The sequence below is a fragment of the Delphinapterus leucas genome, chromosome 20 (assembly GCF_059928025.1).
Source record: "Delphinapterus leucas isolate spDelLeu-1000000601 "Yukka" chromosome 20, BTC_Dleu_Yukka2, whole genome shotgun sequence".
Classification (NCBI taxonomy): domain Eukaryota; kingdom Metazoa; phylum Chordata; class Mammalia; order Artiodactyla; family Monodontidae; genus Delphinapterus; species Delphinapterus leucas.
In genome coordinates, this window is record NC_143148.1 from 33,283,142 (window position 1) to 33,310,596 (window position 27,455).

The 27,455-nt window shown below is 54.0% G+C and overlaps 1 protein-coding gene across 11 annotated transcripts in view; it reads left to right on the forward strand.

The window, feature by feature from the left end:
* CPNE2 (copine 2) overlaps window positions 1-27,455 on the forward strand; it is a 52,269-nt gene that overhangs the window by 8,890 nt on the left and 15,924 nt on the right. For 8 of the 11 annotated variants that reach the window (XR_016390986.1, XR_016390987.1, XM_089903122.1 and 5 more), the window contains exons 2-12: window positions 12,465-12,679; window positions 15,020-15,199; window positions 17,010-17,084; window positions 18,988-19,059; window positions 20,163-20,246; window positions 20,536-20,625; window positions 21,533-21,700; window positions 22,224-22,310; window positions 23,764-23,823; window positions 25,100-25,233; window positions 27,353-27,407. Coding sequence is in view for 9 of the 11 variants with exons in the window: in XM_089903122.1 (XP_089759248.1) it covers window positions 12,500-12,679; window positions 15,020-15,199; window positions 17,010-17,084; window positions 18,988-19,059; window positions 20,163-20,246; window positions 20,536-20,625; window positions 21,533-21,700; window positions 22,224-22,310; window positions 23,764-23,823; window positions 25,100-25,233; window positions 27,353-27,407 (1,185 nt within the window). In the remaining 2 variants the exon portion in view is untranslated. The remainder of the gene's footprint in view (window positions 1-12,464; window positions 12,680-15,019; window positions 15,200-17,009; window positions 17,085-18,987; window positions 19,060-20,162; window positions 20,247-20,535; window positions 20,626-21,532; window positions 21,701-22,223; window positions 22,311-23,763; window positions 23,824-25,099; window positions 25,234-27,352; window positions 27,408-27,455) is intronic. The other 3 variants (XM_022555960.3, XM_089903116.1, XM_089903117.1) reach the window with 3 other exon arrangements.

Sequence of the window (27,455 nt, forward strand, 5' to 3'; positions counted from 1 at the left end):
ATGGTACTCTCTGCACATCCCAGACTTGGGTGACCGTTTCCTTTCCCATGTGAGGGATGTTTTCAGCTATTACCTCTTCAAATATTTTCTCAAGCTGTTTCTCTCTCTCTTCTCCTTCTGGGAACCCTATAATGCGAATGTTGGTGCTTTTAATGTTGTCCCAGAGGTCTCTTAAACTGTCCTCATTTCTTTTCATTCTTTTTTCTTTATTCTGTTCCACAGAAGTGATTTCCACCATTCTGTCTTCCAGCTCACTTATCCATTCTTCTGCCTTATTTATTCTGCTGTTGATTCCTGCTAGTGTTGTTGTTGTTGTTTAATCTATTTATTTATTTATTGGCTGCGTTGGGTCTTCATTGCTGCGTGCGGGCTTTCTCTAGTTGCGGTGAGTGGGGGCTACTCTTTGTCGTGGTGCGTGGGCTTCTCACTGCGGTGGCTTCTCTTGTTGTGGAGCATGGGCTCTAGGGTGCAGTCTCAGTAGCTGTGGCACACAGGCTTAGTTGCTCCGTGGCAGGTGGGATCTTCCCGGACCAGGGCTTGAACCCGTGTCCCCTGCATTGGCAGGCGGATTCTTAACCACTGTGCCACCAGGGAAGCCCCCTGCTAGTGTATTTTTAATTTCAGTTATTGTATTGTTCATCTCTGTTTGTTTTTCTTGAAATTTTCTAGCTCTTTGTTAAACATTTCTTATATCTTCTTGGTCTGTGCCTCCATTCTTTTTCCACGATCTTGGATATCTTCACTGTCATTACTCTGAATTCTTTTTCAGGTAGATTGCCTATCTCCACTTCACAGACTTGTTCTTCTGGGCTTCTATCTTGTTCTTTCATCTGGAACATATTCCTCTGCCATCTCATTTTGTCTAACTTTCTGTGTTTGCAGTCCCACAGGCTGCAGGGTTATAGTTCCTCTTGCTTCTGGTGTCTGCCCCCATCTCGTTGTGGCTGCTTCTTTGTCTTTGGAAGTACAATATCTTTTGGTAGGTTCCAGTCCTTTTTTGTCAGTGGTTGTTCAGCAGCTGGTTGTGATTTTGGTGTTTTCAGGAGAGAAGGTGAGCTCAGGTCCTTCTACTCCAACCATCTTGTCTGGGCAGGCTCCTCAGCAAATGTTTTTTGAACAGCTCCTCCTATGGACTGTGCCGAAGCTGGGGTAAAACTACAGAGCTCTGAATGGAGTTGGGGGGATAGAGTGAGGCAGGCAAATGACAAAGAGACAGGAAAACTTAAGATGGTGGAAAATGTCATAAAGAGAATGAAGCAGGGTGAAGTGATTGAGATTGGCGGGATGGGGGGTGGGGACATCAGGGAGACTTCTGGAGGAGGAGGTGTGACACTTAAGCTGAGATGTTAATCTATGGCATGACATTCATGGCTGTATCGCAGCTTACCTAGTTCCCAGCAGGAACTAGGATACTTCCTGGATATGCTCCATGGATATTTTTGAATGAATGAAGGAGGGAGGAGTGCCCAAAGCAGAGGAAGGAGCGCGTACAAGGGCCCTGAGGTGGGAACGTGCTCAGTGTATTCCAAGAGCCCTTTCTCTCCACCACGCAGCTCTGTGTCTCCTTTGGTGGCTCTTGTCTCGTCAGGAGCATCTGGCCTGCCTTCTGTGCTCTGGCTGCCCCATGACACAGGAGACTGCATGCTCAGCTCCCAGCGGGTGATGCTATCCAACCTCTCCCTCCTTTGGGCCCCCAACAATCTTTCCGAGTCTGAGGGCTGTGCAGGGCAAGAGCACAGTGGACCCCATCTCATTTCAAACTCTGGTTTGCCACTGACTAGCTAAGTGACCTTGGGCAGTGTATTAGTTTCCAAGGGCTGCTGTGAAGCCACCACAAACCGGGTGGCTTCAAACTACAGAAATGTATTCTCTCACAGCACTGGAGGCTAGAAGTCCAAATTCAAGGTGTTGGCAGGGCCACGCTCCCTCTAAAGTTTCTAGGGGAAGGTGCCTTCTTGCCTCAGCCAGCTCCTGGTAGCTGCAGGCATCCCTTGCCTTGTGGTGACATCACTCCGGTCTCTGCCTCCTTCCCATGGCTGCCTTCCCTCTGTGCCCTTAAGGACACCAGTCATGTGGGAACAAGGGCCCACCGTACTCCAGCATGTCCTCCTCTTAACTCTTTACATCTGCAGCTACCTGTTTCCAAATATGATCACATGCTGATCTTAGGGGTTAGGATTTTAACACCTCTTCTGGGGGACACAGTTCAACCTCTAATAGGCAGGTTACATAACCTCTTTGTGCCTCAGTTCTCTGTTCTATGAAATGGGGTGGTAATAATAGGGCTCCTCTGCTGGGGTTGCAGGATAGCCTACACAGAATGGTGGGAACCTCTGGACAGGGCCAGGCACACAGAAAGCACACAGTCAATGCTGTTATTTCCACCTTATCAGTGAAGGTTTCCTGGGAGCAGCTGGCAATGTCCTTGGCCAGGAGGACTTACTGAGGAGGGCCTGGGGCTGGGCTGTGGGCCTCTTGCCTGGGATGCGGAGGCTCAGAGAGGCCCCTCCCCGCTGTCTGGATGAGAAGGGGCAGGTGGGCGCCTCTTCAGTGTGGCGGGGTGAAAGCCATTAACAGAAGGTGGGGAGCTCAGTCTGCAGAGGGATGTGAGCAGAGGGTGCCCAGCCACTGTAGGTGCCCACAAGGGGATTCGGGTACTGAATAAGCCCAGATGACCTTTCAGGCCCAATCAGCCTGGAATTCCTGGGCGGGAACTTGGGGCTAGAATCCCAGAGCAGCCCAGCAAAGACTGAGGGGCATATGTAGACTCCCCAAAGCCAGAAGGGGCCTAAACCCTGACAGGCAGGGCAACTGAGGCAGAGAGAGGAAGGGACTTGTGGGGAGTTCACATAGAGAGTTGGGAGCCCCTGTCTCCTAGTCTCCCCATGGTAGGCCCCTGGGTGGGTGTGGATGCCAGGGGGTAGGGCCCCAGGGCTGGGTCCCAGTCCCTGAGGCTGCCCCACAGTCCCCTTCAAATGAAGCTACTTTGGAATGACTTCAGCTGGTGGTCATTGTCACCATGCCCTCCTCCCTCCATTAGCTTGGTCCCCCCTCTCTGAGCCTGGCCAGATTCACCCCGAGGTCCCCGAAGTACTTCCTGCATCCCAGAGTCCATCCACGCCCATCCCCTGTAGCACTTGCTGGGAGGCAAGAGGGCAGGGCGTCGCCAGCCCCACTTTGCAGATGAAGGAGCTGAGACCTAGAGGGAAGGGGTGGCAGAAGCGGGCAGAACCCAGTGCCTGGACTCCTTGGGCGGTAGTGTGGAGGCTGCCTCTCAGCCTGCTGGACCAGCCCCTGGGGCAACAGGCTGGAGATACCCCGGGATCAAGCCCATTTGGTGGTGGCTACAGAGAATAGCCTCCCTCTGGGTGTGGTCTGGCCACAGCTGGGAGCCTCAGGAGAGCTGGGGGTGGGGGGTGTCAGGGCTGACCCCTGCAGCAGCCTCCTCCCCATGCTGTCTGTATCTATATTTATCCCCATGTCGGCCTGGCTGCCTTTTGGGAGTGCGTCGTCTTCAGAGCTCAGCAGCTTTAGCTAAGGTAGGGAAGTGATTTGTGTCAAGATGCTGCCCACCCCCCACCTTGATGGGAGCACCAGTCTGCTCTCTGAGGGGCTGTGCACCACCTGGCAGGAGCCAGTGCAGCAGTGGGTGTGCAGGGAGGGCCCCAGGGAGTATTAGCAGCTTGGGGATGGACCCCCCCATTTCAGAGAACCAGCGCTGTGGAACATTGGGGTGGTAGGGCTGCGGCTAGAAGGTGGTACCAGATAAACTGTAAAGCCTTTCAGCTCAGAGATTCAGAGAACTCCTGATTTCCGAAATCCTAGAATTCCCAAACCCTGGGATTCTGTGAATCTGTGAATCTGTAGGCTTCTGCAATTCCAAGATGCCGCAGATCCTCTTCCCTTCACCTTCACTCTTCCTTCAACTTTCAGCAAACGTTTGTCGAGCTCCCGTTCTATGCCTCTCTGCTCTGGAAACAGCAGAGATGAAAATAAGATCTGGTCCCATCTTTAAGCTCAAGTGAGGGTGACATTTCCTAAGCCAGTGGTTGCAATATGGTAACAATGTAAGTGCTTCCCTCTCCAGGGCCAGGGGCTCAGGGGGCACTTTGTAGAGCAGTCCCCAATTTGTGTTTTTTTAAAAAACGTTTTCTTGAAGTATAATATACAAAATAGAGCAGACTTCCTGCTCAATGACCGTTCACAAACCAAAAACATCCGTGTTAGCAGCCCCTAGATTGAGAAACAAACGTGACCCTCACTGAAGCCCCCTGGTAGCCCCGTCCGGTTACTCACACCCTCCCCCACTATCTTGCAATGCCCCTCCAGCAGCATAGACTTGTTTTGCCTGGATTTAACTTCATGTAATGAGATTATACAGGATGACACGCCCCTTTGCGTCTGGCTTCCTGCATTCAGTATGTTCATAAGACCTATTCATATTGTTGCTGTCCTCGTGCTTCCTTCATGCTCGTGGCAGTGTGGTCCACTGTGTGCACGTTCACCATTTATTTATCCCTTTTCCAGATGATAGGCGTTTAGGGGACTCCCGGCCTGGGGCTATTACAAATAGTGCTGCTCTGAAAGTTCTCCGGTGTGTCTTTTGGTGAACATATTGCATGTTTCTGCTGGGCGTTGCTGGGTCATCATAAGGGATGCACTTATTTAGCTTTGTAGTCGCTGCCAAACATTTCTCCAAAGCGGTTGTACCAGTCTACACTCCTGTTGGTGACACGTGAGAGTTCCAGTTGCTCCACATCCTTGTCAACACTTGGTATCGCCAGCTTTTTAAATTTTATCCTGGGGGTGGGGGCAGGAAGGCATAGTGGCATTGATTTCATTTGGTTTTGCTGAGCTGAGTTTGAAGAATGACAGAGCTAAGTGAAGAAGAGGGAAGGGCATGCCAGGCAGATGGAACAGCATGTGCAAAATTACAGAGGCATGAAAAAGTACTGTTGGAACTCTGTGTAGTAAACAGCATAGCTAGAGCCAGAAATGTGTTGAGGCAGTCGGGGGTGGGGGGGCGGGGGGCGGCAGCTATCAGGGTGTTTGGACATTGTCCTGAGAACAGTAGGGAGTCCCAGAGAGGATTTTCTCATTTGAGCGAGTACCTGCAGTGTGTCAGGCATTTTGTAATTTACATTTTTTTTTTTTTGCGGTAGGCGGGCCTCTCACTGTTGTGGCCTCTCCCGTTGCGGAGCACAGGCTCCGGACGCGCAGGCTCAGCGGCCATGGCTCACGGGCCCAGCCGCTCCGCGGCATGTGGGATCTTCCCGGACCGGGGCAGGAACCCGTGTCCCTTGCATCGGCAGGCGGACTCTCAACCACTGCGCCACCAGGGAAGCCCCTGTAACTTACATTTGATGGATAAGAAAACTAAACTGAGACTCAGAAAGACCAAATGACTTGTCCTGAGTCATATTAGCAGAGGCTGTGGAATGCACATCCTTCCAAGCCTCAGTTTGCTCTTCTGGAGAATGGGAGTGGTGGTAACACCTCGCTCAAGGATGTTGTGAAGCTATAGAAGTTAAAGTCCATAACACACTGGGCACAGGGCCTGGGGCAAGCGTTATTATTACTCTCATTTTATATCCTGTCTCCATCACCACAGCCATACCACCCCCTCTCTTCCCTGCCAGCTGACAGGGTGGGAGTGGGCTCTCCTAGCTCCCACAGTTAGGAAGGGCTGGCAGAGAACTCTAGCCTCAGCACCCTATTTTCCTGCCCCACGGCAGGTCTTCTAGGACCTGAAGGTTGCTACGATGGTTAATCTTATGTATCACCTTGGCTAGGCTATCGTGACCAGTTGTTCAGTTAAACACTAGTCTGATGTTGCTGTGTAGGTATTTTTTTTAGATGCGATTAACATTTAAATCGGTGGACTTTTATTAAAGCAGATTACCCTCCGTTATGTGGGTGGGCCACATCCAATCAAAGGCCTTAAAAGCAAAGACTAAGGTTTCTCCCAGAAGAAGGAATTCAGCCCCAAGACTGCAACATAGAAACCTTGCCTAGTTTCCAACCTGCTTGTCTTGCCCTGTGGATTTCGGACTGAAGACTGCAGTGTCAACTCTAACCTGAATTTGCAGCCTTCAGTTTTGCCCCGCAGATTTCAGACTTGTCTTCTCCAACAAGCTCATGAGTCGGTTCCTTAAAAGAAATCTCTCTCTATATATGTAGATATCCTATTGGTTCTGTTTTCTCTGGAGAACCCTAATACAGTTGCCATTTGTCTTCCTGGATCTTTCTCATCTGGGAGATGGGGTGAAGGAGGCAACTTAGATCTGGATGCGTTCAAGGCATCTTCTGACCCTGTAAGTTCAGTAAATGCAGCCATCAGGGCCAGTGGGGACCAGGCATCTGGTTAGCCGAGGGTTCCAGTTACCAGAGTGTCACCATCTAGACCAGAGGCTGCAAACTCAGACGTCTGCCGAGACCTCGCGGGAACTCAGCGTGTGAAGTTGGCAGGGCTTGTATGGGGACCAAGCATGACATCTGCCTAATTAGGCCAAGAGCGGGCTAAACCAGAGCCATCCCTGGGGTATGGTCAGCCACTGGTGGGCCGTGTAGCAGCCTCCCGCCTAGGAGCTTGGTGTTCAAAGTGTGGTCTCAGATGGGCCGCCTCAGCGGCGCCAGGAAGCTTGTTCGAAATGCAGACTCTCGGGTCCTCCCCCAGACCTGCTGCGTCAGAATCTGCCTCACCTACCCACCCCTCTGGGATTTGTGTGTTACGAGGAGGGCTTGTTAAAGCACAGATGCCATTCTGGGGACTCTGAGCAGGTCTGTTTGGGGCCCAGGAACCTGCCTTTCTAACAAGCTCCCAGGAGATGCTGAGGAGGCCCATCCGGGAACCACCCTTGGAGCGGAGAGAGCCTGAGGCAACCCCAGGATCCTCTGTTGTCACCGATTAGACCCCACTGAGCAGGATTTGCTGCATGATGAAGAACCAGGAGCCCTCAGCCCAGGAGAGTAGCACCTTGAAGGGTGTGTGGGTGTGGGGTCTGAGTCTGTTATTCCCCCCCTGGCCCCCTATCTACCACCTTGGTCTCCCTTGGCATCTCTGAGCTGTGTCTTCCAGCTGAGAAAGGGAGCCTAGAACCATATCCTCAACGAGTTTTCACTCCTGGTCCCCTTTACATACACCATAAACTTCACACACCTCTCCCCCTGCCCCCAGTCATCAAGAATCGCTGATAATAGCACAAGCTGCATAGTGTCGTTCTAAGTGCTTTACCTCATTTAATCCTGGACGTCAATACCTGATGAAAGCACTTTTGCTGTTCCTGTTTTTATAGAAGGGGAACAAAGACCAGAGAGGTTAAGTAACTTGCCTGAGATCACACAGCAGGTAAATGACAGAACCAGGGATTCAAGCCCAGCAGTCTGAGTCCAGAGTCAGTGCTCTTACCCTCAGCACAGTACCGACCAGAGGACCACACCCCTGTCCTCGTAACTGCTGCCAACAAGACTGTAGAGCATTACTTGCTGCAGGTGGCACTGAAAACAGAATTTCATTTTTCAGATATCTGGTTGAGCATGCTTTTTCAGGGGGCACAGGATGCCCCCCAGTTCTGACAGGCCATCCCGCTGTTGCACTTGCCCCTGCAGTGGGGGGCACCTCGGCCCTGCCCCTCCCATCTCCCTTTTCCCCATCTGGGTCTCCAGGTCTCTACCTCAGCTGCTGCCTCCCCTGCCCCCTACCGGCTCTCTCCCTGCACCTGCCTCTCTTGGTGTCTCCTGTCACTGCCCGTCTCTGAACTGGGGCCCCTGCAGGCCACCTTGGCGTCTCTTCTCCACAGTGGGTGGGATGCACAGCCGGGCTCCTGGGTCCTGAGCTGCTGGGGCCAGTGATGGGCGGGGAAGTTGGAGTAGGGCAGCCCTAGCTCTTAGCCTCAGCACCATTCTTCCCTGGCCTAACCACTGCCCCCTTCTTGGGCCTTGGTTTCCACCTCTGTGAAATGGGACATGAACCCCTCTAGTGCTGGCCTCTTGGAGCAGTTATGATGGTTCCTGGACTGAGAAGGGGCTTTATGATCCCTCAAGTGCTGTGTGTAGCCGGGAGGTGGTTGTGATTCCTCTGGGGCTGCAGATTAAAGAGCCTGCCTGAGGGGCTCCCTTCCTCATTCATTTGCCACAGTGTAGGTGCTGCTCTAGGTGCTGGGGAAACAGTGATCCCTCCCTTGTGGAACTTACATTCCAGACAGTACACAAGGCAAATAGACAAATTAGTAAAAATGGTTGTAGATTGCATTGATCTGTGAAGGAACCAGTGTGGGGCTGAGATTAGCTTGGGTGACCAAGGAAGGCTTCTGAGGAGGTGACGTGAAGCTGACAACTAAGACCTGTCATGTGATGGGACTTCCCTGGTGGTTCAGTGGTTAAGAATCTGCCTTCCAGTGCAGGGGACACGGGTTCGATCCCTGGTCGGGGAGCTAAGATCCCACATGACGTGGGGAAAGTAAGCCCGCGTGCCGCGACGAAAGATCCTGCATGCTGTAACCAAGACCTGACACAGCCAAATAAATCAATTAAAAAAAAAAAAAGACCTGCCACGTGAAGAAAAGCATTTCTGGCAGGGGAAAGAGCAAGTGCAAAGGCCCTGAGGCAGGAGAGAGATTAGCATATTTGCAGAGCAGAAGGAGGCCAGTGCAGCTGGGGCACAGGGAGTGATGGAGAGTGTGGCATAAGGTGGGGTCAGGTCAGGCCCTGTTGGCCTGGGGAGGATTTGGATTGTGTGACAAGGAAGGGCAGCCACTGGGAGATTTTCCGGAAGAGCTGTGGTAGCACCTGATTTGCATGTTTAAAGACTCCCTCTGGCTCTGGCGGGGCATGGAAAAGAGAGAGTCTGGGGGCTGGGGTTGCTCAGGGAGACCTGACATGGGCCAGGGAAGTGGAAGCGGGGAGATGGGGACGATGCTGGACGCATTTTGGCGGTGGAACCGACAGCAGTAGTAGGATATGGGGGGTGAAGGAAAGAGAGAGGTCAAGGAGGATGGGTTCCTAGGTTTCTGGCTAAAACTGGAATGTTCTAGACCTGTGACTCAGCATCAGAGTCTCCAAACCCTGTTCTTCTGCCTAAAGGGTAAGATGTCTTAGGAGCCGGGCCAGCGGACCCTGTGGGAGCTTAAGCCTCAGTCTTGTTCATTGTTGAAGCCCGAGAGTGCTCAAGGAATGTTTGCTGAATGAATGAATGGGAATTCCCAAGCCCTGCCCGCTCTTTGCCTCAGTTAACCCATCTGTAAAAGGGACTGCTAGTTTTGTATCCCCGCCTTCCAATTCCTTCCCCGGGGCTCTGGTCACCCCAGAAGGCCTGTGTCCATCTGGGCCAGGGGTCAGGACCATCCACGAGCAGGCCCTAGCTCCCCAGGCCCCCTCTCCAGCCTGAAACCTCAAATTACCTGTACTGCGGTGATGCACCAGGGAGGTTTCCATCTTGCCTAGATGCGCATGGCAGGCCCAACCCTCCCTTAATGACACCTTGCCTGCCAGCCCTCCTGCTGGAGTAGGAGGGGAGGGGGCCCGGCCCAGCCTAAGCCGTGGTTTCTTTTTCCATTGCGTCAGGCCTCAGGGTCTGGCCTGCCCGCCCGCTGCCGGCTGGCACAGAGGGGCCCACTCTGACCCCCACCTGCCCCAGCTCCAGACATCATGTGCTCCCCGTTTTGGGGATCCAGAAGCTTCCAAGCAGAGGGTGAGTTGGGGATGGGGACCTGCCCCTAGCTGGGGGAGGAGTGCCCCCTTCCCCCGCCCACTCATCACTCACTCTCTCTGGGGCCTGCAAGCTGATCCAGGTGGGGCCACAGTGGGCTCTGAGGAGCCCCACCCAGCCCGACTGTCCCCTGGACCTGGCCCTCCTGGCCACACCCTCAGCCAGGCTGGAGCCAGTGAGGGGTAGGAGGAAGTGCAGTAACCTAGGCGAGGGATGATGGTAGCTCAGACCAGGGGGAGGGTGGGGGAGAAGTGGCCCCAGAGTGTCCATACAAGCGCTTGCCTTTGCATCTGTTAGCCTGCGGGCATGTGTGTGCGTGCGTATGGGTGTGACGTGCATAAGGAAATGTGTGAACCTGGGTGTGTGTACCTGATACCCCTGAGGTACGGGATGAAAACAGAGGTCTCTGACTTGGCAGTATGGGGGGGTGGTGGCCCAAATGGCATCTAGCATGTCATGAAGGGGGCCTGTGAGGTGGAGAGGGGTGGGTGAGCTGGAATCCACCCCATTAGTGACGATGGGAGAGACAGGGGTGCGGGCAGTGTAACCCCAGAGGAACTGGTGACCTTGGGGGCGCCGGGGTTTTCTTAGCCTCAGGCTCCCTTTGGCCTGGCTGACTCCCCAGATGCCCACACCTGGTTCTAGGTCCCCACCATGCCCAGCAGTCCCCTGGCCCTGGCCAGAAGGCCGTACGTTGGCCTGGGAGTCTGGAAAATTGGTTCACAGCCTGCCTCTGTTTCCTGACTGTGTGACATTGTACAGGTGACTTCTGCTCTGAGCCTCACTTTCCTTATCTGCAAAATGGGGGTGACTCTTGTGCCCCCCACCCCACCCCAGGTAGTTGTAAGCATAAACAGGTGTTCTCTCAGCCTCTTTGTGGATGAGTCCAGCCCCCAAATACTTACCCACAAAGGCCAGGTTCCAACTCCTTGACTAATATCTTATATCCCCTGACTGTCGAGTGGGTAACTGGCCCTGCACTGCCCCAGAGGAGGGAGGTGAGAGGAGGCCATTCCTTCTGAGAGCATGAACCCACCTGACCATGCTGACCAGCCCTGACTACAAGCTGAGCACGTCACCCGCATGATGTCTCTGATCCTTATTCAAATCTGGCGGGGTAGGTCCTAAAATTGCCTCACCCTCCAGAGGGGGACACTGAGGCTCGTTCGTTCACTCTAGAGTGTTTACTGAATGTCTGCCAAGTCCCAAGACCTGTGCCAGAGCTGGGATCCTGTGGTAAGAAGACTACCCAGCTCCAGCCCTCTAGGACCTCATGTTCCAGGCTGGCTGAGAGCTGCGGAGGGCAGCCAGGTCCTTCGGGCTCCAGGCTCCCAGAGGGAGCTGGGGCTTTATTCGGAGAGTGATGCAAGTCTTGGAGGGCTTTAAGCAGAGAGGTGTCATGGTCCAATTTGTGTTTTTCAAAGCTCCCTCTAGTCCCTGTGGGGACTAGGGGTGGTTAGACTAAGGAGAGGCAGCAGGGAGGCTGGCGAGGAGGTGGCTGTGATCCAAGCGGCAAGGACCGAGCCACAGTGGCAGTGCTGGGCCCGCTCCCTCTCCCTCTGACCCCAGCCCGCTTCCTGAGCGCCAGCCCCTCGCTGGGCACACGCAGCCCCGGTCTGCAGGAGGCCTGCGTGAGCGCGGTCCCCTCTTCCGCTCCAGACACAGCGCCCTGGGCATACCTGACAGGGAGAGGACCTGGACAGTGACAAAGCCAGTGCTCAGCCTCCTCCCTCCCACCGTCTGTCCCTAGAACAGAACCTCATTATAGTCACACGAGCCCAGAGCATCAGCACAGCACTGCAGTTTGCCTGCAGTATTTATTCTTGTCGTGTAAAAACTAGTTTCCATCGGAGAGGCTGGAGAGCTGCGTGTGTGCCGCAGGGTGGCCGTGCCAAGTCAGGGAGGGATGAGCAAATCTGTGACCCGCCGAGGGGAACGGGGAATAGGGATGTCCAAAATGGACATCTTGCCGGGTGGCTGATGCTGGAAGGCGGGCCTGGGTGAACTTCAGATGTGCCAGTGGAAATAAAATCTGACCACACCTTGTAGGACTGTGTCATGATGTGTCGTTAGCACATGAGGAAACTGAGGCACAGAGAGCTGAGGATAAGGACCAACTCAGGCAAGATCTGAGCGATATGGAGCGTTTGTGCGTTTGTTGATTTATACACGTACCTTTTTTTTTAAATCCAACAAATGTAAACTGAGTGCCTCCTATGGACCGGTCACTGTGCTTAGGCTGGTGATACAGGATGAACAAGACAGATAATGAACAAAGTCAAGTTTTGGATAAGTGACCAGAAGGTAGCTTCCTAGCGGCCAAAGCACTGAGGGAAACCTGAGCAATTACAAGCTTCGTCGTAGCCGCAAGATGCCGATATGTCAATTGCTCAGGAGAAGCCCAGGTTTTCCTGGCAAAATGATTGGGATGCCTGTGTCCACTGTGATTTGTTGCTGATCTGACAGGGGCAGCTTGGACCTGTGTGTATCTCACAGGTAAAGACGGACCAAAGCAGAGAATGACTTTAAAGACAAACTAAACACACCTACCGGAGACTCCTTTTTCACGCATTTCCTGCATTCTTTCTCCAAGCTTTTGCCCATGTCATCCTCCCCACTGCCACCCCGCCCCACACACACTCCTTTTCTTCCATCTTTAACCACACCTTGAGGGTCAGTCAGGTGGTGACGCCTCCCCGGGGTGGAGTGGCGCAGCAGATGTCTGTCCCCTCTCTGACCCCCAATGCTGTCCCCTCAGACTGCGAGGAGCTGCCGCCGCCGTTGCCGACCCCCATGGCCTACACGCCAGGTGGAGGTGCCCCAGCACCGGGGGTGGCCCCCGTGGGCTCCCAGTACTGCGTGTGCAAGGTGGAGTTGTCAGTGAGCGGCCAGAACCTGCTGGACCGGGACGTCACCTCTAAGTCCGACCCCTTCTGTGTCCTCTTCACAGAGAATAATGGCAGGTGGAGCGAGGTGAGGCCCCTCTGTGTGCAGCTGCAATGGGTGGAGTGTGGCTCGGTCGCTGGGTAGGGGCTCTCACTGTATCCCAGGGACCTGGGGTCAGGCCTTTGGAAGTACTTGCAGTGTGGGCCGGAGGTTACTTAGAAAATTGTTATTCTGAAAATCATATTTTATTTAAAATGTTTATAACAGTACTTAAAATAGTTATATTTGTGTTTATTATAATTCATAGATTTATATTTATATAATTTTATATTTAGTGTTCTATAATATTTTAAGTTACTATAATATATAGTTAAAACCTTAGAGTTTTGCAAAATGCTTGCTTTCATTTTTAAAATAACTTTCCCCTCTTATTCCTAAATGAGCACAGTCAGTGAGGAGCAAACAGAGAAATAGGGAACTCAGGCTTTGGTCCCAGAGCTGGACCAAGACCCAGCTCTGTCACTCCCTGCTGTGTGGCCTTGGGCAGGTGGCTATCCCTCTCTGAGCCTGTCTCCTCATCTGTGAAATGAGGATTTTCTTTCCCTGCCTACCTTGGAGAGTCCCAGAGCTGGGGATGTTGATGGTGCCACAGCCAACGACTTCTGAGCTGGAAGACTTTTGCCTGAGGGCTGGGGAAAGATGCAGCTTAAGGAAGGCTATTAAGAAATCCAAACTGTTAAGACTTTCAACATTTAAAAATGGCTTTGTTTCCTATTCCGAAAGGGGTCTATATTCATTGCAGTAAATTTAGAAAATCCAGGTAGACCTAGAGAAGAAAATCAAAATGGTTGGGAACCCGCCTGTCAGGGAGAACCAACTGTTAATGGTTTGGTATCCAGCCTTCCAGACAGTTTTACATGCATATAAAATTTCCAAAATATGTTTCTATTTTTCATAGTTATTTAATGAGGCCTCAGTGGGCGTCCCACAGAACATACTGTGGTTTACAAAGAATTTCCACAGATGTTGGCTCCTTCTTATGATGCCAAGGAAATGGGCTGGGATTGTTGACCCATTTTACAGAGGAGAACTGGGGCCCAGAGCGGGGAGGGACTTACCTGTCTTACCGAGCACATTGGTGGTACAGCCAGAAGTGGGAGGTGGGGCATGAGGTCAGCCGAGGATTGCTGGGGGAAGCCCCAGGCCTGAGGCCAGCATGTCCAGAGTCCCCTCTGACAGGTCTCCGGAACTCCCCCCGCCCCTGCCCCTCGGGGAGTGATGTCCTCCCCCACTGCACCCACCCCCACTCATGACATGCCCCCCACCCTCCCTGACAATCTCGCTCCCACCCAGGCCAGACACCCTGGCTAAAAATAGCTCAGGGCCAAGACCTCTTCCGTCCCTGCTGCTCTCTGGCCCTTGGAAATGGGATGGGTGGGAGGAAAAATCAACACAGCCCAGGCCCTAAAATAGACTGTCACCCAGACTCCGCGGTTTGGGGCCTCAGTGCAGAGAGGCCGGGAGGCGGGGTTCCTGTCCCAGCCCCACCAGAGACCCACAGTGCAAGGCCCTGCCCTTCCCCAGGCCTTGGTCTCCACACTAGGTAGGGGACGCTCGGTTCCTGGTTTTGACATTCCAGGGTTTGAGGAGGGTACAGACACCTGCCTCCGGGGAGATGGGGAACCCCTGACCTCACCTCCCCGCTAAGTACCCCTCCTTCTCTCTGTTTCTTCTCTCAGCTTCCATGTAAAATGTGGTTTGAAAAAAGGGTTCTCCCCAAATATAAAGGATGAAAGCCACAGGTGTCAAATCCTTTCATTTTACAGAAGGGGAAACTGAGGTCCAGATGGGAAAAGGGACTCCCTCTGTCACTTAACCTAGGCAGGGACAGGGTCCGACCTCTTACCTTGGAACCTGGGTATGGAGTCAGGACCAGTGTGTTAAAAGTATGAATGGTGGGCTTCCCTGGTGGCGCAGTGGTTGAGAGTCCACCTGCTGATGCAGGGGACACGGGTTCGTGCCCCAGTCCGAGAAGATCCCACATGCTGCAGAGCGGCTGGGCCCGTGAGCCATGGCCACTGAGCCTGTGCGTCCGGAGCCTGTGCTCTGCAATGGGAGAGGCCACACAGTGATAGGCCCACGTACTGCAAAAAAAAAAAAAGTGTGAATGGTAGAGTCAGGACTGGGTTCAAATCTTGGCCCTGCCCTCTAGCTGTTCAACCTTGGGTGAGTCACTTAGCCTCTCTGTGCTTCAGTGTCCTTATCTGTGAGCTGGGAGTAATGATTGTTTCAGCCATCTGGGTAACTGGCCATGAGTGCCTGGCACAGAATTGGGTGTTTAGCAAGTAAGCACCATGATTCCCTGTAGCCCAAGAAGGGCTGAAACAGCTACTTGACTCTGACACCTGTTTCCCTGCCCTCTGCCAGTATGACAGGACAGAAACTGCAGTCAACAACCTCAACCCCGCTTTCTCCAAGAAGTTCGTCCTTGACTACCATTTTGAGGAGGTGCAGAAGCTCAAGTTTGCCCTGTTTGACCAGGACAAGTCCAGCACGCAGCTCGAGGAGCATGATTTCCTGGGCCAGTTCTCCTGCAGCCTGGGCACGGTGAGCCGGGCTCCTCCAGGAGGGCGGGGTCAGTGCAGTGCCGCCATAAGTCACCTGGCTCCCAAGGATGGGGCAGCCCCCTGGAGAGTCTGCTGCTGCCTGCTTTCCCTGGTCCTGTTTTCCCGCCTGGCTCCCGAGGTGGCATCACAAAAATGGACAGCCTTGGGGGCCAGCAGGCACAGAAAGGGGGAAGTAGGCAGGTGGGGTTGGGGCCAGGCTGAAGTGTTCCCCTCGGAAGACACTGAGCACAGTGCCACACAGGAGTGGGGCGCCCTGTGGCCAGAGCTGCTCAGTGGTAGAAGTAAGCAAGTGTGGTCTTGACTTCCTGGGATGGGAGCATCTGACCAGCAACCAAGACACCCACGACAGTCCCACTTGATGGCTGGCTCACTGTGTGACCTTGGGCATCTTCCTTTCCCTCTGTGGGCCACATTTCCCCCTCCAGCTCACTCCTTGGTGAGCTTATGGGGGTTGCAGGGCTAAGAGCTCCTGATACAAGTTCCGATCATTGTTAATGGCTATGTGCCCTAGGGCGAGCCCCACACCCTTCTGAGCCTCACTCTCCCCATATTTTACTTGGGGATAGTGATGAGCTCTCTGCCCAGTCTATAGGGATGGTGGGAGAATAAAACGGAAAATGCTTCGAGAGGTTCTAGTGGAGACTGAAATGCCCTGGGCCTTCCCGGAGATGATGTTCAATGAAAAAAGCAAGGGCCCAGCAGTTACGTAAGAAGTGGGGTGTGTCTCTCAGGGTCCCCGCCATGTGTCTACACCCTCAAAGGGTAACCGAGGAGAGAGCTTTAGGACCAGTGGGCAGGGGCAGGAACCGACAAGGGGTGAGGAAACCTTTACAGGGCTGACACCTGCCAGAAGCCCAGCCACCCCTAGCCTGGAGGGAGGGGCGGGGCAGGAAGTGGTGTTGCCAGGTCCTGGGGAGAGCTGTGGCCACCACGGGGAGGCCTCTGGACTGGAGCCGAGGCGATGATGAGCAACAAACCTTCCGCCAAGGCTCAGCCCAGCCCTTCTCCCCTCCTGCTCTCCTAGCTCCTGCTGGCACCGCCGTTGGCTGAACCCCAACAAGCTGTAAGACAGGGGAGCCAGGTGATGCAGGCCGCAGTGGCATAGAGAAGGTGGAGAAGGGCAGAGTGGACCTAGGGAGAAGAAGTAGCACAGGGAGACTAGGAACATGCTCACATTGGCACAAAGAAATACTGGCCTTTTCCCCAAGAAACAGAACTGTGGTGGCACAAGGAGGGTGTGGGAATGGGGTGTACGGAGACCGGTGGGAGCGAGACTTACAATGTGTTCCACTTGTCCTTTCTATATTGTGTTGATCCTTGAACTCTATGTGAATGTATTCACTATTCAAAGCAATGAAAATACACAGGAGGAGTCAGGGTTTGATCCTCTCCATCAGGGATCACACCCTGAGGGAGGGTGGGGGTCTCTGGATGACTCTGGGGGAGGCAGTTACGCGGCTAACCTCCCTTCAGCAGTCTCCAGAAAGTGAGCCTTACAAGAGCCTTTTCCTGGGGACATCCAGGTCAGCAGAATCCGACTGCTGGGATTCTGTCCCAGCTGTGGGACCTCGGGCAAGTGTCTTAACTTCTCTGGGCCTCAGTTTCCTCAGCTGCCCGGTGGGGTTAGCAGTGGTTGCTGTCTGCCTCCCATGGCGGGGATCACGCAGGGGGAGGTTTAGCCAGCGCCTGGCATGGAGCATCGTGCTGTGAGCAGTGCCTGTTGAGGACTTTTTCCTCCCTGGGTCTCTTCCCCAGCCCTCAGAGTGAGTGCCTCTCCTCTCTCCCTCCAGATCGTCTCCAGCAAGAAGATCACTCAGCCTCTGCTGCTGATGAATGACAAGCCTGCGGGGAAGGGCTTGATTACGGTACCAGCCCTGCTCCCCGCTCTCTGCTCTCTGCAGGCCCCCCACACACTGCCCACTGCCCTCCCCCATCAATGGGCCACTTCACTGGCAGATAATCACCAGCTTTGTTTGGAGTAAAAAGGCCCAACTTACAACTTAGCAACAGGTCTCTTAGCAACGGGCTCCTGGCTCCACATATGATGTGTTGGGGCTGCCAAACCAGGGAGTGGGGGGCACTGCCAGGGGTGCCCAGGGTGGCTCCCCAGGCAGGGGCGCTACTCCTCCTCCCTGGAGGCCTCCAGAGCCCTCCCTGCATCCACTCCCGGCACTGGCCTTTTGGGCGACTTTCAGGCGTTTCAGGGCCTTGCCCATCGGAACTCTGCTTGTGGCTGCAATGCGCAATGATTCCTGTGATGCGCAGTGATCCCTGTGAAGCGCCGTGATTCTTGCGATGCGCAGGCCCTTTGAGCGGCTGAGCTCTTCGGTCATTAGAATTCCGGAAGGCGGGGAAACCTGGTTTTACAGATGAGGGAACCGAATCCCAGAGAGGAAGTGCCCTTGGGCGGTTCAGCTAGTGAGGTTCGCTCCTAGATTGTCCCTCTTCAGAGCCTGTGTGACGCCAGGGGTTCTGGAGGGAGGAGGGCTGTACCTGTGTGTGTTCACAGGCCTTACTCCCCTGCCCTGGAGCCTTCCTGGCTCCCCACTGCCTGTGGAGCCATGCATTCCAGGCTGGGAGGGACCCAGCAGTCTCAGCTGTTTTTTACCCCGTTCATGTCCATGGCCTGTGTTCAAGGCAAACTGAATTCTTAGCATACCCTGCACTTACCCTAGGCCCTCATCCACTGTTCCTGCCACCTGGAATGTCCCCTCCCAGCCTCCCCCATCTCTTGGGGTTTAAAACCTCCCCATCTAAATGCCTTCACAAGCCAGCTGCCCTCCACATGGAAGCCAGCCCAGAAGGACCCCACCCAGTGGGTATGCCAACCTCCAGCGTTGCCAGCAGTTCGCCTCCAGACCTGGGTTCTGTCCTCTTGTGAAATGGGGGCAGTAATAGGGCCTACCCTATGGGGTTGTTGAGCAGGTCTCAGCTGGAGGGGGGGAAGGGGAGAAGGGGCCTCTAGCCTGGCCTCCGTCTGTGGTTCTCAGGGTCAAATAGCTCGTTAGGTGAGGCCATCCCAGAGGTGTGGGAGCAGAGGAAGTCCTAGCCGAGGGAGAGCCCTGCCCACTTGGGTTGCTGTTGGCCAGAGGGCCTTCCCTGCCACTCTGGGGAGGTGAGAGGGAGAGGCCCAGAGAGGGTAGATGGCAGCCTCGAGGTCACCCAGGTGGTGCATCACTGGCTGGCCTGGGGCAGAGGGCCATGGCTGATGGGGAGGGCGTGGAGGATAGATGAGGGGTGTGAGCTGGCGAGACAGCAGAGAGAGCTCGGGTGGTCCCTTGCCTGCCCCGGGCCTCAGTTTCCCTGGCTGCACAGTGTGCAGTTGTTAGAATTTCCGACACCTTGGTGTTTTGAGGTGGTTGTCTGTGCTCCCTGGATCTGCAGTGGGGACATGAGAGGGTCTGTCAGGCTGCTCGCTGGCCCAGAGCCTCTCTCTAGGGCTCAAGACCACCCTCCATGTTTGGTCCCTGCTTCATCTCCCCCCCGCCCCCCACCATCTCATGGCCCATCTCTTGAGCCACATTGCGGTCACTTTCTGATTCCTCATATCCAGAAGGGTTATTATCCCCATCTTCCAGAAGATGGAAACTGAGGTTTGAGGAAGACGAGAGACTCGTCCCAGGTCACCTGGCACTACTCTTCCCCACCACTCCCCTCCTAGCCCTGGAGAATTGACTCCTGGGGCAACCTGTGTCCAGCCTGCCTGAACGGAGGCCAGAGGGCGTCTCAGGACAGACCCCGACCCCCGACGTTCCTCTGGCCTTACAGATTGCTGCCCAGGAGCTTTCAGACAATCGGGTCATCACGCTGAGCCTGGTGGGCAGGAAGCTGGACAAGAAGGTGAGGCAGGCAAGGGAGGGGGCTCTCCATCAAGGAGCAGGAACCCTCCCCCAGCCCTGGGGTTGTGTGGCCTGGGGGTTCTGGCCACCACCTTCATTGCCCCTCCAGGGACAAGTCCATAGCACACGGCCCTACTGCCACCCCAAATTAGGACTGCTTCACCACTGAGGTAGTGAGTTTCCTATCACTTAGAGATATTCAAGACATGGCTGGAAACCCACTCGTTGGGGCTCCCCATCCCACGTAGTGTAAATGCTAGGGTCCTTACAGTAACCTACAGGACCCCACCTGATGTGTCCTCAGCTCCCCCCAACTCCCTGGCCTCACCCCTTCTGCATTCCCTACTTTCATTCTGTTTTAGCCAAATCAGCCTCTTCCTTGTCCTAGGATTAAACCAGGCACCGTCCTGCCTCAGGACCTTTGCACTTGCTGTCTTTTCTGCCTGGGATGTTCTTTACCCTGAATATTCTCATGACAGGCCCCTCTCTCACCTCCACGTCACCTCCTAGTGAGGCCTTCCCTGAAATTGCAGTGGTCCCTGCTATCCCGCCCCCTCCTCCTTTATTTGTCTCCTTAACGCTAATTCTGCCTCATGTGTATTACTTACTCATTTATTTTATGTCTCCCCCTCTTGAATATAGCCTCTTGAGAGTCCATGTTTGCTTAAATAAATGGAGGTTTAAAGGACTCTTCTGCTAGGATAGTTTCAGTTTTTCAGAATCCCACTAAAATGAATTAAAATCCCATCCTGCTGGGTGCCTCCCTCTGCCCTGGGAACAGTCTCCCTCTTGACGTCCTGCCCCACTGAAGATGCTGGAATTGTAACTTCTACAGGCTCCAGGTCTTAGGGTCTCTGAGCCCAAGCTCTGGTAACCCAAGGATGGGGCAGTTTCTCCTGGGGCTGCTGCTTGGTCCCAGGGGGCTGCAACTGCCCTGGGTGTCTGCTGAGCCCTGCAGAGGCTGAGGGGAGAGGGACCAGGCTGGCTCTGCCCATAGCCCTCACTCCTGACGCCAGGTGTGGGAGGCAGTGGGGCCACACCCCCACCCCATCTGAATCCAGTGGAATTATGCCTTCCTCACCCACATCCTCCCGCTTCCTCCAGGACCTCTTTGGGAAGTCAGACCCATTTCTCGAGTTCTATAAACCAGGAGGTGATGGCAAGTGGATGCTGGTCCACAGGACTGAGGTGGGTGTGTGGGGCTCCAGGGGTCTCTGAGCCAGTGGGTCTGTAGTCCAGCCACACCCAACAGCTCAGGTCGGGGCTAGGCAGTCACAGCCCTGCGGCACACAGGAAAACCCGAACTGGCCCCTAAAGGACTTGTTCCCTCCCCATCACAGGGATGCTCACTTCCATCCCCAGAGGCATGGCTGTGGGTCTCTCCACCTTGCCACTCCCTGTCCCATTGGGCTGGCCCAACCCCAGAGCTGTACTGGCCCTGGGCCTGAGTTCACCCTTGCCCCTCACTGTCCTGCAGGTGATCAAGTACACTCTGGACCCCGTGTGGAAGCCATTCACTGTGCCATTGGTGTCCCTGTGTGATGGGGACGTGGAGAAGCCCATTCAGGTGAGGGGGGCTATGGGAACCCTGCTGCCCACCCTACCAGCTCTGGCCTCCTGGTTACCTGAGGCTTCCTGGGGGTGCCTTGGCAAAGCTCTGGAAAAAGAACCCTTGTGGGGGGAGGGGCAGGAGACCTGAGCCCTTGTCCCCGGTCTCCCTGACCCTCTGAGTGATGTGGGCAGGGCCCTCATCTCTGTGATTCCCTTGTCTAAAAGGGGAACAGAGTGACTGCTCTTTTTTTCCGGAGGGCTGTGTGCTGCTAGCTAGGATAATGAATGCAGAATCACCTTGGAAACAGCCAAGTGTTGTTGCTGTGATGAAGGTGATGATTACTAGTCTCTGAAAGCCCTAAGTCCTCAGGGACCATGTCTGAGAGCAGACGAGGTGGGGCGAGGCCCTGAGACCATGTAGGGATCCCCAGGCAGGGCACCAGGAAACTTGGGTTCTAGTTCTGGGTCTACTACTGCCACTGTGAGACTTTGGGCAAGTGCTTCCCACTCAAGGCCTCAGTTTACCCATCAGTACAATGGGTACAACAATCCCTGCCTTCCTTCTAGGAGTGTCATGGCAGCTAAGTTAGAGAGCATATCAAGCTGGGACTTTTTGTGCCCATCTCAGGAAAAAAAATAGCAGTCTAGGGAGGACTCCAGACCATGGCCCATGAGGCCAGGTGGGCCACAACCCAAGATAGATTAGCAGCCCAGTGTCAGGTGTCTGAGGTGTGCAGCTTCCTGCTCCAGAGGGAATGGCCTCCATTACTAGAGCGGGCACCCTTTCTCCTTTTCCCGGCAATCATGGAAGGCTTCCTGCAGGAGGCGGTTCAGGAGCTACCGGCATCATCCCAAGCCAGCTAGTCACATCTGGAGGGGAGAGGGAGGTACCACCCCTCAAAAAAGGCATGGGATTTGCTCAGGGAGCTGAGAGGAGCTGGCAAGTGCCTCCTGTGGGGCAGCTCTGGGGTGACTCGCTGGACCCACTCCAGGTTATGTGCTATGACTATGACAACGACGGGGGCCATGACTTCATCGGTGAGTTCCAGACCTCGGTGTCACAGATGTGTGAGGCTCGTGACGGCATCCCGGTAAGATGTGCACATGTGCGTGACCCCAGGACCTCGGCAGGGGATGGGGAAGGGGCACAGGTTTTTGAATCAGGCAGACTGGGGCCCAGATCCCACCTCTCTGCCTTATGACCTTGAGCAAGACATTTAATCTCTCTGAGCCTCAGTTTCCCCAACTGTCAAGTGGAGGCAGAAGAGTAGAGTGGGAATTAAATGAGATTAAACAAGTAAAGTACCTAGTGCATAGTGAGTACTTGGGGGAGCTGTCTATTTAACTCTGAGAAGCCAGGCTCTGGGCAACAGTTCTGGGTGCGTGAGTGGACATGACATGGATGAGTTGTCTGGGGATGGAGGGCAGATGCACATCTTCTGACCTTGGGCAGATATAGCTTGGCATGAGCCTAAGGTGGCAGGAAACATTTCTGGGGCGGGGGGCTTCCTGGAGGAGGCATGCTGCCCCTGTGGAGTAGATTCTGGGGCCCAGGAGAGGGTCAGTCCCCACAGAAGCCCCAAGCTGAGCTCCTCTTTCTTCTGTGTTGCCCAGCGGGAGTTTGAGTGTATCAACCCCAAGAAGCAGAAGAAGAAGAAGAACTATAAAAACTCGGGCATCATTATCTTGCGTTCCTGCAAGGTGAGCCAGCATGGGTGGGCACGGGGCACAGTCCCGGTTTGGGGTCACACAGAGGTATATCGCTGCACAAGAGACAGAGTGTTGGGTTTGGAGCCAGCAAGGCCTGGGTTCAAATCCTGGTTCTGCCATGTCCTGGCTCTGTGACCTGAGCTTAACCTCTCCGGGCCTCAGTCTCCTCATCTATAGAATGGGAAGGTTAACAAGGTAAAGCATGTAAAATGTTAGTCTCATATCACATTCCTTTGTGGAAGTCAAGGAGGGCATGCGATGACCTTCCAGGGTTTCCTTGTTGGAGCGTAACTATAGGGAGTTACTGCTTCCCAGGCTTGCCCATTGCATGTTCAGCATCAGAGGGGCAGAGGATATCCGGCCAGGGTGACCTGTGCTCTGGCAGTGACCCTAGTGAGGGCTGAGGTTACTGGCCCGTGGTGTAACTGGGGCCACTGAAGTCCACAAAGACAGTGAAGTTTGCACCGGCAGTGGCCAGGCTGAGGTCAGGGGCCAGGCCCCCCTGGATATCTGGTGGCCATGTATCTGCTGGAATCAGGTAGAACGTTAAGGAAGGCAGCCCAGGCCAGAGCAGCAAGAACCCTGGATGCTGGGCCTGAAGGTTCCAAGTCCTGGCACTCTCTCTACCAGCTGGCCGACCCCAGGCCTCAGTTTCCTTGTCTGGAGACTAGGATTTAAGTGAGCATTCAGTGAGGTCACAACGTAGCAGTGCCCTGTAGAAGTTAAGCTGGCAGGTTGCAGCATCATGATTTCGGGTCCTTGTTTCTGAAACTTGGGTCATTCACATCCCTCTTCATGATTTTTTCCACCTGCCTTATGTTTTGTATTCAGCCCCTCCTCCCCCCATTTTGGTGTCTTTTTTTACTTAAATACATTTATTTTGAAAGGAAACTTTCTAATGCCACCAAAATTGGAAGGCCAGTATCCTTTGCCAAAAGGAGGCAAAGACCATCCAAACAAACCATGTTTTAGCAGCTTTATTAATTATTAATTTACAGCAGAAGGCCTTGAGCCAGAGGCCTGGCATCTCTCTGTTCAAAGTTGAGGTTGGTGAGGGCTACACTGGGCCCTGGGACACTGCCTGGACTCATCGTGTGTGTGTGTGTGTGTGTGTGTGTGTGTGTGTGTGTGTGTGTGTGTGTGTGTGTGTGTGTGTGTGTGTGTGTGTGTGTGTGTGTGTGTGTGTGTGTGTGTGTGTGTGTGTGTGTGTGTGTGTGTGTGTGTGTGTCCCACCTATTGGTAACCATTGCTCTGAGTGCTTTGTCATAGAGGGATTTGGGTTTTGTTGTAATCAGATCAGGTCCATCTGCCTTTTTCCGCCTCCTTGACCCCTGTCAGGGCACAGAGCAACAACTCCCCAAAGGTCATCTGTGGAGTGTGGCCAAGTGAAGGCGAGCCCTCAGGTACAGGGCAGGGACCCACTCACCCCTCTGATTCCTTCCAGATAAACCGGGACTACTCCTTCCTGGACTACATCCTGGGAGGCTGCCAGCTCATGTTCACTGTAAGGCTCTCCCCCATCCCACCCCACCCCAGTGAGGATCCTCCCTAAGTGCTTGGGCCATGATTGCAGCAGGAGGGACTTGGGATAAACTTCAGGAAGGATCCTCCCCAGGGCAAGGGGCGTGTCTGGCCCAGAGGAGAGGGAATAGGTGGATGGGCCTGAGTCAGGGCTTAGCTGCAGGTCAGGGCCTGGCTGCCCAGCCCTCAGAATGTCACTGGTTACACTTCCTCAGAAGGAAAAAAAGCCAGATTCCTCCCCACTTCCCTTCCTGCCTCATCTGCTATGCCCTCATCCTTGCTCACTCAGCTCCGTCCACACTGATCCTCCCCCAACACGCTAAGCTCTGCTCTGTCTTGGGGCTTTGCATTTGCTGTTCCCACTGCCTGGAATGCTCTTCCCCAGAACCTTCTCTTGGCTGCTGCCCTGCCATCCTGCAGGCTGTGACACAGAGGTCACCTCCCCCCGATGCCTCCTGTTCCTCGTCACTTCTCCTGTTTTATTATCTTCAGGGCACTCGCCACTCTGAATTTTCTTAAGTATTTTTCACTTGTCCCACTAGCGACTAATGACTGTGAGTGTCCTGAGTGCGGGGCCACTGTTTTTTTTTTTTTCCCTCCACCCTCGGTGTATCACTCAGTGCCCGGCACATAGCACCTGCTCAGTATATGCTCATTGGAAGAATGAATTGTCACTCTGCCGGTGGCCTGGAGTGTATGCCCCATAGACTTCTCCCGTTCCTCACCCGAAGGGAGGCCTCAAGCCCAGAGGAGAACTCCTGCCAGGGTCCCATACTCTGCCCACCTCCCACCTAGCCTCCCTGCTCTCTATCACTGCTTCTGATCCCATGGGGGCTGGAAGTCATCTGCAGGACTATAAGGAGGTGCAGGGGATTGGCCTTGTTGACCTGTAACCCCGCTGGTCACCACAGCCCCCCTCCCCTGCAGAGAGTGAAAAAAGGCCTCGAAATGGGAGTAGATGAGTGTGTGGGTTGGGACAGTGAGGGGGGAAAAGGAATTTGGGGCTGTTAGTTGGCTTTGTATCATATCTGGGCAATAGACTTTATGCTTGGGCAACAGGGAGCCACAGACGGCATTAGAGCCAGAGGAGTAATACAGTCAGACAGTTTCCAGGTTTTGGACCATCTTTTGGAAGGGTGGGTCAGGGCTGGGAGATGAAGTGGGCTTTCTGTGTCCCATCAGCCTGTCTGTTCCCTGGAGGTGAGATAGGGAGCTGGAGTCTCTGGCCACACTGGGTGGCCTTTTCCCCCACTCTGCAGGTTGGAATAGACTTCACAGCCTCCAATGGAAATCCCCTCGACCCTTCCTCTTTGCACTATATCAACCCCATGGGCACCAATGAATATTTGTCAGCCATCTGGGCTGTTGGGCAGATCATTCAGGACTATGACAGGTAAGCTTGGGGAGGGACTCTGACTAGTCAGCTTGGGCTCCATCCATCCTGGGAAGTTCAGCTTTTCAAAGCTAGAAGGGACCCAGAGATCATCAAACCTAGGAATGAGTAGCATAGGACATGCGTGCAGTTACCTGTGCATACCTGTGGCAGACATTGCTAATCAACTGCTGATCTCTGACTTACTGAGCCCAGATCCATACTGAGATCCTTCTCCACACGGTACACCGAGTAAGAAAATGAGTCAGGATAGAAAATGAAATTTGTTTGCTATTGCTGCAACCTCCACTGTTAGAGCTGGGGGAAAACAGGCCTAGGATGTAGATAGAGAATTTATCCAAAGTCACCCAGATCAAGGAACTGGAACCCAGACATTTTGATTCCTGTACCCGCCACCTAATGGTCTAACAGTCTCACTCCTGTTGGGAACTTCAGAGGAGCAGCCTGCATGTGTGGGTCCTCTTCCCATGACCACGCTTCCTGGAGATCTTTGGGTGGGGTGGGGACAGTGGAGAGTCAGGGAAAGCAGTGTAGAGGGTGTGGCCACCAACAGGCTGGGCCAGATGCAAAGTCAAGAGGGCCTTGGAGGATCCAGAAATCACGTGAGGGTTGTGATGTCATTGTCACAGATGGTGCTTGTTCGGACTTCCAGGTCAGAGTGTGGAATGACCAGGAGGACACACGGGGAGCAGGGGAGAAAGGAGCAGGTCCCACAAATTTGGTAGGAACAAGAGCAGGCTCAGGAATCCTGTGTGCACTTCAGCCTCCTTGAGAGAGGCAGCCTAAGGTGCAGCTTCTGACTCCCAGGGGGCTCAGGGCCTAAGGGGTGGCTGTGACCCCAGGCCACATTAAGAGAGGTACGGCATGCAGAGCAGGGGAGGTGGAAGTCCCCACCTGCATGGTCGGGTGGAGGAGCCTGCTGTTGCTGCTCCAGAGACCCTTGTATCCAGCTACCCACCCAGCCCCTTTGCTGAGCCTTCTCATGGGCATTCAGGTGTTACTGGACACTTGGTCCACCCCTACCCCTCTTACCCTCTTCCCCATCTCAGGGAGAGGCACTACCACTCACTGAAAACCCTTCACTTCCTTTCTTTCCCTCATCTCCCCCATCATTCCTTCAGGAAATCCTTTCAAAATATGCTTGAATCCAGCCTCTTCTCCCACCCCTACTGCTACCAGCCTGTTTGAGCCACCATCACCTCCTGCCCAGAGCAATTCAGTAACCTTCTCACTGGTCTTCCTGCTTCTGCCCTAGTCCCTGACAGTTTGTCCTCCACACAGCAGCCAGAGGATTCTTCAATAAATACATGTTGAATGAATGAACAAATGAGATACAGTCCCTGCCCTCAGGGAGATCCCATTCGAGGAGGAAGATAGGGAAGAAATCAGTGGGGTTCCAAGAGACCGGTTTACATGTGAGACAGGAGCTATGGGAGCACCAAAGAGAGAGGCATCCTGGGGTCTCAGGGAAACCCACAGAGAATGGGCCATTTGAATTGGGCCTTAGAGGATGAGTAGGAGTTTGCCACAGGGAACAGATTGGGAGAGGTAGTTCAAGAAGGGGTGTAATAGGATTGAAGTTGGAGCGTGAAGATGCCCTGTGTGTTTGGGAAACAGTCAGTGGCCAGGGCTGGGGGAGTGGGGAATGAGGGAGGGCAGGTAGAAGATGAGACTAGGCTCTTGGGCTAGATGATGAAGGGTCTTGAACGCCAAGCCAGTGTTCTCATTTTAGAATTTTTCCCAGCCATAAAAGGGACGTCAAGAAACAGCCAGTACATTTCACTTGCATCATGACTGTGGTTTAGTGATTGCCAAGGTCCCCGTTTGAGAAGGATCTAGAAGCTGTACTCAGGCCCATGGTTAGGAGTGCTGTGGTTGATTAGCAATGTCTGCCATAGGTGTCAAGCCTTTTATTCACCAGATACCCAGAAGTGGGTTTGGGCTCAATAGATCATTCAAACAGATTTTTCTAGAGGTGGTGAGCTTTTTCTTTTTGTCTGTGGAGGTATGCAAGGCAGAGTGGGCCCAGCCCTGGGTAGGGGGTTGGGAGGGTGAGCGTGGGTAGATGAGGCCCCTGTCTGGTTGTCTCACAGTATTTTTTTCTCCTTTCTCTGATTAGTGATAAGATGTTTCCAGCTCTTGGCTTTGGGGCGCAGTTACCCCCAGACTGGAAGGTAAGTGAAGCCAGACTGTTTTCCTTTTGGCTGAGATGGGATTTGCAT